Here is a 13,106-nt window from a genome sequence, read left to right on the forward strand (position 1 = left end):
CAGTGTCCCCTCCTCCCCGGATCTGGTTCCCTGACCTCAGTGCCCAGGAGCCCCAGGGCTGGACAGCACTGGGGTTGGGGGTTGGCTCTGCTGCAGGTGGTGGCCAAGTGTGGGCTCCTCTTGCTTCTCTCACCTTTTCCCCTCTCTGGCTGCCTGGTCCTGAGGCCTGGGCTTCTCTCTACCCCACAGCAGTGACAGAAGCTCCAACTTTACAGCAACCCCCCCCACCCCACCTCTGCCACCACAGACACACCTCCTCAGCTGGGGAAAGCGGGGCTTAGACACATTCCCCTTTCCTCTCCAGGCCTTTCTAGAACGAATGTTCAGTGTCTGCCTCCCTCATGCCCATTTGCTTTCCAGGATCTCCTTGGTCACCTGGGCCAGGAGAGGGAAGCCCACAGAGGCAGATACATTCCACGGGAGCGAAACTTCCCACCACCCCTGCGTACCCTCGCCCACCTCCTCCTCTCTTCCATGTCAGGGACTCCTTCCAGCTCAGGTGGAAACTGCTGTGTCCAGAGAGGGGGCAGGAGGCGTCTGCAGGAAGTGAAGAGGGGGGTCTGAGGTGAAGTGATCAGGATGAGGGAAGAGGGGGGCCAGTTCCCACTGCTCCTGCTGGGTGTAAGCAAGGATGGCACTGGCCCTTTAAGTGGGGGTGCCAGCCGATGCCCTCCCCCAGCCAACCCAATTCGTGGGCACACTGAGCATGTGCAGGAGCTGTGCAAGCACAGGGGAGGGAAGTGGGGGGAGAGATTCCGGAGGGAACTCCTCACCCCCCCCCTACTTCCTGTAGCTGCCCCCACTATCCTTCCTGGGTCTGACAAAGGAGCCCATGGTGCTCACCCAATCCTTCCCCTACCTCAGGCCCGGGTGGGTGCTGCCCCCTCGGGACTCTGGGCATGCAGAGGCTGATGGGCAGGTCCTCTGGGCCCTGGGAAGTCGGGCAGCCCCCCTGCTGCCCTGAGTGACACACACACTCAGCCAAGTGCCATCCCCACTTCTCTGGTGTGGGCGGCACATAATCTTCCTGGTGCTTAACATGTTTGATATCATTCCCTTGGCACCAGCATTTTTAAAAGAACCATCTACCTGTGATGAAACTGCTCTGAAAATTAGAAACAGCAAAAAAGATGAGGTCCCTGCCCACACCCCCACACCGCCCCCCCGGAGCTTGCAGTCCACACTCAGAGGAAGCAAATAGCTTGAGGTCTGTTAGTGCCTGTCCGCCTCCCTCCCTGGTTCTTCTCTTTCCCCTACAGGCAGTTGGCTTCCCAAGTCCAAGGCTCAAACTCTTCCGCTTCAACTGGCTGCATCGTCTAGACCACCTTCCCTCTTACTGTTCCCCCACCTCAAGCCACCCTGTTCCTGCAATGCCCCCCCCCCCATACCTCAGCCCTGCTTCACCTCCCCGCCCCTCTTGGCACTTGCTCTCTTCCTCCTTTAATCTCTTAGCTCCAGGTTCCCTTATTTCTTTTTATTTTATTTTTTCAAAGATCTTATTTATTTATTTGAGAGAGAGAGGGAGCACAGAGAGAGAGTGTGAGGGAGAAACAGACTCCCCGTTGAGCAGGGAGCCCGATGCTGGCCTCCATCCCAGGACCCTGGGATCATGACCTGAGCCGAAGGCAGATGCTTCACCAACTGAGCCACCCAGGGGCCCCTGGGTACCTTTATTTGTAATCGAGATAAAATTCACATAATAGAAAACTAAGTGGTTTTTTTTTTTAATGATTTTATTTATTTATTTATTTGACAGACAGAGATCACAAGTAGGCAGAGAGAGAGGAGGAAGCAGGCTCCCTGCTGAGCAAAGAGCCAGATGTGGGGCTCGATCCCAGGACCCTGGGATCATGACCTGAACCGAAGGCAGAGGCTTTAACCCACTGAGCCACCCAGGCGCCCCAAAAACTAAGTGTTTTAAAGCGAACGATTCAGTGGCATTTAGTGCGTTCACAATGTGTGCACCCGCCGCCTCTGTCTAGTTCCGACTTTATCACTCTAAAAGGAAACCCCTGTCCCCCATAAAGCGGTTAGTTACTCCCTGCTCCCACCTTTCTCTAGCCCGGGCACCACCAATCTGCCTTCTCTTTCTATGGATTTACTTATTCTGGATATGCTGGTGGTAAAGCCAAGAGGGAAAAAAGACGGGTCTCCTAGGGCTTGGATTTGAAATGACCTGAGAGGACCTGAGGGCATGTTATAGAGGGAGCACTGTACCAGGAGGCTCAGACCTGTGATCCATCTCAGTTCTGCTTTTAACTCAGGGGCCTCCTTTCCTTGGAGGGGCATGGTGGGGATGGGTGGGTGGAATGCTTCAGGCCAGTCAAGGCTCCTGGCCCTCTAGGACCTATCCCTGGCCAGGGGGCTTGTGTCTGGGAGTAGCTGCCTGGCCCGAAAAACAGAACACCTCATCGATCCTCTTGGCTCCTCCCTGCTGGGTCCAGGCAGTGCTGGTGGGTCTGGGGCACAGTGTGATTCATACTGGGGGGTTTGGGGTCAGATGAAGGAGATGAGGCATCTTTGGCTCGGGGAGGTTGAGAAGCTCGCACGCAGTCAGTCCTGCCTGACTGTGTTCGAGCCATTGACTGCTGTGTTCTCCTGTCTTCCAAAAAGATAAAGCAAGTTAAGGTTTAGCAAAGTGCCAGTAGTGTGGGAATGCTCTCAGATGGAAGTGGCCATAAAGGTTTACTACTTGCAGGGTATTGTGTAATCAAGAAGGGAAGAGCTCCATTCCAAGATGGTTCTTGGGAGTTCCTCTGGCCACCCCCTTCCCTTATCTTTTGGAGATCATTTCCTCCTTGCCTTCTCTTCTGGCTTGCCTACCATGACAGCTTTTGTGGGGGGCTAAGAGGGGGCTGCCTGGATCTTGAGCCCTTAGGGCAGGTGGGAGTGGGAAGTATGGCTTTCCTCTCCCCAAGATAAGATACCATTGCTGCCTTCACCTGGAACTCAGTTCACTCATGTCTCCACGGCTGACCCAAAACAGAAAGGCCTTTGTGGACCCGGGGAAGGGAGGGGACTGCACAGGCCTTGCCTGGCAGTGGGACAGGGTGAGCAGCTGGTTCCCAGTTGGCCGCAGTGTCCCGGCTGCCTGTGGGTGCGGACATTCCAGAGCCCACCTGCCCCAGAGATCCTCTCTGGACCCCATCCAAGATGGGCTGCCCAGATCAGCCCTCATGACGACTGACATGGGTGCCCTGCCCTGCTTTGTCCATACTGCAGGGGCTCCGAGAGGAAGGTTCAAGGGAGACTAAGTTGTGAGGGACACATTATGAGCCACGTGGGGCATCCAGAGCCGGCCTCTGCCACAGCCTATCATTCCAGAGGGAAGGAAGGGAAAGGGGTCTCCATGGGCCCATAATTCCCCTGGCTTTTACTCTTTCCTCCCCTGTCCCTTAGGCTCACCTTCTGTCCACACACACCCTATCAGCCACTCAGACTCCTTTACCACAGCGTGAGGATCTGGTCACAAGTCAGCACCTTTGTGCCTGAAACCGAGCCCTGTGGCTGCTGGTCTGGCCGGCTCCCTCTCTTCCCACTGGGTCTTTAGGCCCCACTGTCCTGCCTAGACGCCCTCCTCCCTTTGCTTCTCAATCCCAGCCTCAGTTGTTCCCCCTTGGGCCTTTGAAAAAAAGGATCTTTTTCCTATGGGCCCCTGGCCCAACTGTCCTCTCTTGTAATTCCCATAGGCTGTATCTGTAGCCACAGGCATCTCCCGGGATGTCTCCCGGGACTCATCCCACTCCCACAATCCCCCCTGAGCAACTCTAGCTTCCTGACCTCCCTGGGCAGCACTCCTCAGCTGCCTCTCCTCCCCCCTCCCCTAGGCTCCAGGTGCTGGGGGCCTTGCCCCTTCCCCCACAAATGGCTACACAAGTGTGGTCCTAACACCCTCGAAAAATTTTTTTCACCACCATTTGAAATTCCACATTAATCATAAACTACTTTCACATGTCTGTTTGTGAGTTTTCCAGTCTACTGGTTCTCCAACTCATTTTCTTTTTTTTTTTTTTAAGATTTTATTTATTTATTTGACAGACAGAGATCACAAGTAGGCAGAGAGGCAGGCAGAGAGAGAGGAAGGGAAGCAGGCTTCCTGCTGAGCAGAGAGCCCGATGCAGGGCTCAATCCCAGGACCTTGGGATCATGACCTGAGCCGAAGGCAGAGGCTTTAACCCACTGAGGCACCCAGGCGCCCCTCCAACTCATTTTCTTAAAAGATTTATCTATTTGTTAGCAAGAGAGGGAGAGAGAGCGAGCATGCGTGCATGTGCAGGCCCTGGGAGGGGAGGGACAGCGGGAGAAGGAGAGAGAGAATCCCGAGCTGACTCCCTGCTAAACTGGGGGCCCAGTTCAGGCTCCATCCAGGACCCTGAGATTATGACCTGATCCAAAATCAGGAGCCAGACTTTGGACCCACTGAGCCACCCATGTGCCCCTCCATCTCATTTAGTGACAAACCAACCACACTTAAAAAAATTATTATGCTGCGGGACGCCTGGGTGGCTCAGTCGGTTAAGCATTTGCTTTTGGCTCAGCTCATGATGTCCAGGTGCAGGGAGATCGAGGCCATTGGGCTCCCTGCTTAGTGGGGAGTCTGCTGCTTTCTCTCCCTCTGCTCCTCCCCACAGCTCGTTCTCTCTCTCAAATAAATAAATAAAGTCTTTTAAAAATTATGCTACATAATATACTTTTTTTTAAAGAGTTTATTTATCCATTTGACAGAGAGAGACACACCGAGAGAGGGAACATAAGCAGGAGGAGTGGGAGAGGGGGAAGCAGGCTTCTGGCGGAGCAGGGAGCCCAATGTGGGGCTCGATCCCAGGACCCTGGGATCATGACCTGAGCTGAAGGCAGACGCTTAGCGACTGAGCCACCCAGGTGCCCCGCTACATAATATACTTTAATATCTGATAGCTCTATTCTCTCTCATTACACTTTTTTTTACTAAAGATCCTGGATATCCTTAGATTTTTTTTTCCCTAAAGTACATTTAAAAGCAGCTTGTTCAGGGGCACCTGGGTGGCTCAGTGGGTTAAGCCTCTGCCTTCGGCTCAGGTCATGATCTCGGGGTCCTGGGATCGAGTCCCACATGGGGCTCTCTGCTCAATGTGGGGCCTGCTTCCCCTCTCTCTCTCTGCCTGCCTCTCTGCCTACGTGTGATCTCTGTCAAATGAATAAATAAAATCTTAAAAAAAAAAAAAAAGGCAGCTTGTCTAGATCCCCTCCCCAAAGCATATCTTTTTTACCCCCCAAAGCGTGTCTCTATCTATCTACCTATCATCTGTCTATCTACAAAGATAGAGATAGATAAGCAGATATCGACATGGATGTAGGTATCTTCAGGAGATTTCTAGACATCACCTAATTCAACACCAATCTTGAGGCTGGGTTTCCTCTAAATCCGCAAATCTGTCTGTCTCTTGCATTCTGTAACAGTTTTTAAGGGTGTAGTTCAGTGGCATTAAGTACACTCACGTTGTTCCGCATCCATCCCCACCATCCGTTTCCAGAACTTTTTTCTTTTCATCTGCCCAAACTGAGACTCTGTATCCACTCAACAATAACTCCCTATCCCACCCGCCCCCAGCCCCTGGCAACCACCATTCTTCTTTTCTAGAAGCCTTTTGAGATGATCGCTTCCCTGCTGCTTTCCATCCAGCTGGAGTACAGCTCCCCTCTCCTTGCCCAGCTCCTTTGTCCAACAAATTATTTCTCTTCAACTTGACTGCCCATCGGAATCACCTGGGAAAACATTTTAAAGCTCCGATGTCTGGGTGCTGCCCTCCCCGGGGAATTCTGATATAATTGGTCTGGCGATGCGGTCCAGGCATCAGGGTTTTTAAGGGGGCTTCTCCTGTGCAGCCAGGGCTGAGAACCACAGTTCTAAGAACTCCAAACATTCTCTATGCCCAGCTGTCTGTGGCCACATATCTTATGTGTGGGGTACCTCTTGCTTGCCCACATCCCCAGGAGGACTTTTAGATGTCATGACCTCCAGTTTGCAGATGCCAGACAAGGAGGTGGGATGTTTGGGGAGCCCTGGAAGACATGGGGGTGGGCAGAGCTCGGATTAAAGAGGAAGGAGGTATGAGGGTGCTTGGGTAGCACAGTCTGTTAAACCTCCAGCTCTTGGTTTTGGCTCAGGTCGTGATCTCAGGGTCATGATCTCAAGGTCAAGGTCACGAGATGAAGCTCTGCGTCAGGCTCCATGCTCAGCATGAAGTCCGCTGGAGATTCTCTCTTCCTCTCTTTGCCCCACCCACGTGTGCTTTCTCTCTGTCAAATACATAACTACATCTTGGGGGCGGGGGGGGGGGGAAGAGGAAGGATGTATTTCCATCAATCTCTCCCGAGACTCCTGGCCTCCATGGATCAGCCAGGGCTTATGAGGTAAGAGCAGAAAACATGCTGCGGGCCCCTCCAGCAGTCAGATTTTGAAATCTCGCATGGCAAGGATCTGTGGCCGCGGCCACAGCAAAGCCGCCCACGGCGTGTGTGCATGATGATGACTTCTGCCCCATCTGGGCAGGGGGGCCTCCAGACTGGGAGTTTACCCAGGCCTCCTGCTACTGGCATCCAGCTGTGAACAAGTGCAGAGAGAGAGAGAGAGAGAGAGAGAGAGAGGCAGTGTGTGTGTGTGTGTGCGTGTGTTTGCCAGGACTTTCAGAATCAAATGCTATCCTTGCTTCCATTTTTACTGGGAAACTAAACCCCATTTCTTCTTGCTCACCCAGAGCAGAGGGAGGACGAGAGGAGGCCCCTTGGAAGCTTGGATCGGGAGGGTTTTCTAGAGCCCCTGGGCTACTCCAGGGTGGAAATGAAGAGCACAGACTCTTCCCTGGGTTCAAATCCTACCTTATTCTGCCCACAGCGGCTCCCCGCCCACACAGAGCAAGGACAGGCGCCTTCTCCATGGCCTGTCTGGGCACCCATGCCCTCCTCTGAGGGCGAATAGGAGGCGTGTCTCTCTGGACACACCAGGAGCCGTAACGTCCCTCCGACAGATACTCACTGGGTGTTTGGTGTTCTAGGGCCCCGGGAACAAGGCACCATGAACTGGGTGGTTTGGAGCAATGGAAATGTATTTTCACATGGCTCTGGAGTCTAGAAGTCCGGAACCGAGGCGTGGGGAGGGCTGGGCTCCCTCCAAAACCAGCAGGGCAAGAAGTGCTCCTTGCCTCTCCTTAGCTTCTGGTGCTTTGCCGGCTTGGCCATCTGTAGTGTCCCTTGGTTTGCGGCTGTATCACTCCAATCTCTGCGTGTCTGTCTGTGTCCAAATGTCCCCTTTGTATGAGAACACCCTCGTGCTCGCTGTGGCAGCACATACAGTAAGATAGAAGGACACCCCGATTACCTCCTTTTTCAACCTGATTACCTATGTAAAGGGTTTTATTCTAAGGTATTGGGGATCAGGATTTCAACATATCTTTTTTGTAGGTGGGGGGGGACTCAAGTCAGTCCGTAACTCTGGGTGTCCATGTGGTGCCCAGCACTGTGCCAGGCACTGGGGATGTCACAGGAAGCCTGATGGACATACTCACTGTCCTCATGGACCTTATCCTCTCTTGTGTTACCTATAGCTTCGTCTTCCTTTTTAAAATAATTTTTAATTAATTCATTAGTTAATTAATTATTTTTAAAAGGAGGCTCCACACCCAATGTGGGGCTTGAACTCACAACCCAGAGTCCTGGAATTGAGTCCTGCTTTGGGCAGGGAAACTGCTTCTCCCTCTGCCTCTGCCTGCCACTCCCCCTGCTTGTGCGCTTTCTCTCACTAGCTCTCTCTTTGTGTCAAATAAATAAATAAAATCTTTATTTTTATTTTTTTTAATTTTTTGAACTTTTAAAAAAAGATTTTTATTTATTTATTTGACAGACGGAGATCACAAGTAGGCAGAGAAGCAGGCAGAGAGAGAGGAGGAAGTAGGCTCCCTGCTGAGCAGAGAGCCTGATGTGGGGCTCGATCCTAAGACTCAAGGATCATGACCTGAACTGAAGACAGATGCCCAACTGACTGAGCCACCCAGGTGCCCCAATAAATAAAATCCTTAAAAAAAAAAGAAAAAAAAGAGTCCTGTGTGTTACACCAGCTGAGTGAGCTGGGTGGTCACTTCATCTATAGCTCCTTATTTATTTATTTATTTTTAAAGATTTTTTTTTTTTTTTAACAGTGTATTGCTTTATTGGGGGGGGGGTGTTTGGGAGGCAAGACACCATGATGAGAACAAAATCAATTAAAGGAAGTACAGGTACAGGAAGCAATAATGTTAAAATAGTAAGACACAAAATGGAAAACTGCAATCATTTTCTTAAGAGGACTTGACTCGTGGAAGATAAACTTTAATCGCTGTTGCAAAAAACATCTGTATGAAATAGAAACTGGTTTCAGTAATATTAGTAGAGAATATGTTCTAGAAAGTGGAGGTAACTGGATGTAAAATCCTGGCAGCAATTTAATAGAACAGTCCCAGATGATTAGGCTGAGGCCAACACCTAATGAGGACGAAAGCCTTGTCTGTGGGGAATTTTGGATGATACCTGGAGAAATATTACACTGTGCATAAACCAAATTGAATTGTTTTCACAAGTGTTGTAAAGTTTCATATAGTAAAAGTTTTTTTCTACATGCACTTCAATTTCACAGCAAGAGTGGCATAGGATACCTAAACACAGAAGAGAGCATTCATGCAAGATATCTAACTCCTTGATATAATAATGCATACAATTCAAAATGATTACACTATCATTACATCTAGGGCTTTCTGCAGCTACAAGGTGGTGGTTATGGAAAGCATGGCCCCCGATATCAATATCTAAAAAGCAGCCACCACCTCCTTCTATGTGTGTTCTCTTTTTGCGTTTTTTCTTCATTTTTATTAATCAACTCTGCTGTTGTTGCTGCTTCTTAGCAAAACTGGTAAAAACAAAATTGTAATCATTGAACATAGCGCTCTGGCAATCAAGACGTTTAAAGCCGTCAATCTTCTGGGGTGAAGAAAGCACTGTGCGACATTTAGAACTCTGATTTACAAACAGGGTAGTCACAAATTTTCCTGGCTTGAAGACTTCCACAACTTTCCTGATCAGGTCATCATAGGAGGTCTGACTTAAGTTTGTTTCAAAGCTAACATAAGAAAATTCTGGTTCTGGAGTGATGTGAATAGTCCAATAAGTTCCATCCGATTTCATTCCATTCATCGAATACCCACAAGGATTGAAAAGTGTGGCATCAATGACAGAACCTGGTATCAGGTCACGAATTCCACTCTCACGAGTGACATCCTTTGCAGTAACACCATCTTTCATGTAGAACTGGTCCATAACTGCTGGGTCAAGCTCACTCATCAGAATTTCCAGGGTTTGATCTGGCTGACTGATTACCCGAGTCTCTGGGAAATCCAAAGTATACAAGTACCAACAGTCAGAATTCATACGTCCCATACAATATGCTGCTCCATTTGGGAAAATTGCATTAAGAAACTCTATTTCTTCCTGGAAATTCCGGTGTGGGTACCCTTGGTGAGACGGCTTCATGAAATTCTTACGAGAATAAAAGAAGCTTTGAATTGAATGGAACCCACTGTAATCCCTAGCAAGTTTCAACAGGGGAACCAGTGCTTTCAGCAAGAGGGTGGTACCACATGTCTTCAAAAGGAAACGTCTCTTGGAGACAAACATGCTACTCTCACTGAGTACATAAGCTTCCTGCTTGTCAGTTTTTGTCACACTTATGATTGAACATTGCACATCCTTCAGAAGAATGTCCCACTCAGATCTGGGGATGGTGCGAAGATCTCCAGATCCTTGGTTTGCGTCGGGCTGCTGCCTGGAGAACCAAACCTCCAGAAGCTTCTCGGTCCCTTCGAAAAAATGTGCAGCTTCCATCACCGTGAGACTAGCGAACAACCAACAACCACAGAAAATCAACTAAATTAAATCTCTTCTCCCGCCGCTGCCGCCGCCGCTGCGGATTGTTCCAGCTGTGTTACTAAAGTTCAGGTTCCTTTTTTTTTTTTTTTTTTGCTATAATTTTATATTAACTTTTTTTAAAAAAAAGGATTAATAAAATTTTCCCGGCTTTTTTTGTGAGCGAAAGTTGAACGTGAGTCTGTTGGAAATAGAGGCAGATACAGTTCAGTCTCTTGTAGTCCGCTGTTTCCCCGTTAGAGAGAGTAGAGCGAGCGCTAGCTAATGTCGCCGGCCATACTGTGGAAGCCTATTTTTAAAGATTTTATTTATTTATTATTTATTTGACAGACAGAGATCACAAGCAGGTGGGGTGGGGGGGAGAAGCAGGCTCCCCACTGAGCAGAGAGCCCCACGTGGGGCTCGATCCCAGGACTCTGGGATCGTGACCTGAGTTGAAGGCAGAGGCTTTAACCCACTGAGCCACCCAGGCACCTCTATAGCTCCTTATTTAATTCTAACTCTTCAAAAAAAAGAGAAAAGATTTATTTATTTATTTATTTATTTATTTAAGAGCGGGAGAGAGCAGGGGGAGGGGCAGAGGGAGAGGGAGAGAGAATGTCCTGCAGACTCCCAGCTCAGCGTGGAGCCCCACACGGGGCTGGATCCCATGACCCTGAGTTCATGACCAGAGCAGAAATCAAGGTGGACCCTTAACTGACTGAGTCACCCAGGCACTCCTTAATTCTAACTCTTGCTCACAAATACCCTGGAGTGTTCAAGCCGCTTTCTTTCATGAGTGTATTTGGGCGATATGATGAGATTCCCATTTCACGGATGGAGAGACCGAGTCTTGGAGGACAGAAGTGACATGTTCAGGTCACGTGAATAACAAGTAATAACACAAGTTAACAATCACATTCAGCTCTTGCTAGATACGAGCCAGTGTGACCTCACACACCTCATCTCATCTGATTGCCATGGACATTCTTTGGGGTGAGGGAATTGAAGTAAGCTGCCCAGTGCCGTGAGGATAATGAAAGATTGCACTGGGATTTTGAACCTAGATGGTCCAATGCCTGCTTTCATGCTCTCTGCCACCACCATATAGTTCTCTACAGTGAGACACGAACTTACACCTTTTTTTGCTGCTTTCTGCTCTACAGCTCTACACCAGCAAGTCAAGCCTGATTACTCGTACACCCTCCATGCCTAGCAGAGAGCCACTCTCTGCTCTTCCTTATCCAACTTCCCAGAAGCTCCTTCTCTCTTCCTCTTCCCTCCCGTTCCTTCTCACTCCAGACAAAGTTGCTTTTTCAAATGTCTTATTTATTTTTATTTTTATTTTATTTTTATTTTTTATTTATTTTTTAAAGATTTTATTTATTTGCCAGAGAGAGAGAGAGAGAGAGTACACACAAGCAGGCAGAGAGGCAGGCAGAGGCAGTGAGAGAAGCAGGCTCCCTGCCAAGCAAGGAGCCCGATGCGGGACTCGATCCCAGGACCCTGGGATCATGACCTGAGCCGAAGGCAGCAGCTTAACCAACTGAGCCACCCAGGCGTCCCTAATATTTTATTAAAAAAAAAAAAAAAGATTTCTATTTGTTTATTTGACAGAGAGAGACACAGCATGAGAGGGAACACAAACATGGGGAGTGGAAGAGGGAGAAGCAAGGTCCCTGCTGAGCAGGGAGCTTGATGCAGGGCTCGATCCCAGGACCCTGGGACCATGACCGGAGCCAAAGGCAGACGGTTAATGACCGAGTCACCCAGATGCCCCTACATACAATATTTAAGACATCAAACAAACACCCACATACGCACCACCCAGTTTAAGAAATAGCAACATTACTATTACTGTTGAAGCCCTAGGATCTTATCACACCCCACTTGCATTCTGCCCCCTGGGGGGGTGCACCAAGCCTCCTAGATTGGTGACAATCATTTCCATGCATCTGTAGAAACACAGAGTTGCTTTTCACTGACAGTAGGAATTTGTGAGCTTGATTCTTGACAAGAAAACATAGCAGGAGGTGGGGAATCAAGGTGGAGGTATAGCTTGAACTGGATCTCTTTTGCAAATACATTATGCCAAAATACTTCAGACACAGAAAGGCCTATAGAATGAGAGAAGGAACCTCCCCGCTCAGGAAATGAAACATTAAAAATGATCCCCAGGGTTTTCCTCCCTGATGGAATCCTTCCTGATGAACCACCCACCTGAATTTGGGGCTTATCCTTTGGAGCTGAAACTTGGGGGAGAAGCAGGGGGCTAGAGTCATCTGTGGGTGGGAAAGGACATCACTAGCAGAGAGAACAGTAGGGCAGAGACTCAGAGGAATGAGTTCAGGAAGCAGCTGTTGGGGGCAAGTTCGGGAGGAGAGGTAGGGAACTTGGGAAGGTAGATAAGCAGCCATCCCTGTCCTCCTTGGGGACTTCCCTTCTGAATTTCCCTCTGTCATTGCCCTAATCACCCGGAATCCTAATTATTTGTTAGCATGACTCTGAGATCCTAAGGGTAGGGACCCTATTAATCATCTTTGCCACCCTAGCATCTGACACAATGGCGGGCACAGATTTTTTTATTTTAATCAAATATTAAATTGACTAAATGAGTGAATGAAGAGCTGTTCAATCGATTTCAGCCTGCCCTGCGGGGGTGGGGAGCTGCTGCTGGTGGCAAGAGGACAGTCAGTATGGGAAGTCTGAGTGGGAGTGTTTTTGTGGAGAATTATCATTTTCCTACACCAAGTGCAGGACGCCACTGCCTCCATCCATGCCAAGCAGAGGCCTTGCTTCTTAACGCAGATCAGTAAGGGTGAAGATTCGCTGTGTAGACCGATGTTCGATGATGTGGACAACCGCATGGACAGGCTTCCAGCAGCTTCAGCCACACCGGTGTCATTTGAAACCCTTTAGACTCTTAGCTCTGGTTGGAGGGAAGCAGATAATCAGTCTCCCACAGGATTGGACCTATTTCTTTTCCTTAAAAACAACCCTCCAAGCCTTTGAGTCCCCGCCCGTGTGTGTGCTTGCTATGCTGTTAAGTCTGCTTACTGGTACCCTGGCAGACCATCGTTTGCATTCCTAGAAGCCCCTCTCGGGGCTGGGCATGCTTGGGTGGGTTTTGAGTGGTGAGAAGTGCTGTTCTCAGAGGCTGCATTCCACACAGGGCCTAACAAACAGATAGAATGCGT

At 49.4% G+C, this 13,106-nt stretch overlaps 1 protein-coding gene across 1 annotated transcript; it reads right to left on the reverse strand.

The window, feature by feature from the left end:
• Positions 1-8,175: 8,175 nt before the first annotated feature.
• LOC308357304 (S-adenosylmethionine decarboxylase proenzyme-like) lies at positions 8,176-10,199 on the reverse strand. Its single transcript, XM_080826800.1, has one exon. The coding sequence runs from the start codon at positions 9,886-9,888 to the stop codon at positions 8,884-8,886; it is 1,005 nt and encodes a 334-aa protein (XP_080682926.1). The 5' UTR covers positions 9,889-10,199; the 3' UTR covers positions 8,176-8,883.
• Between the last annotated feature and the right edge of the window lie 2,907 nt (positions 10,200-13,106).

This window comes from Martes martes (genome assembly GCF_963455335.1).
Source record: "Martes martes genome assembly, chromosome: 16".
NCBI lineage: Eukaryota > Metazoa > Chordata > Mammalia > Carnivora > Mustelidae > Martes > Martes martes.

Excerpts from the sequence above, each read along its gene's own strand:
- LOC308357304 (XM_080826800.1), bottom strand. The coding sequence starts at position 9,888 with ATGGAAGCTGCACATTTTTTCGAAGGGACCGAGAAGCTTCTGGAGGTT.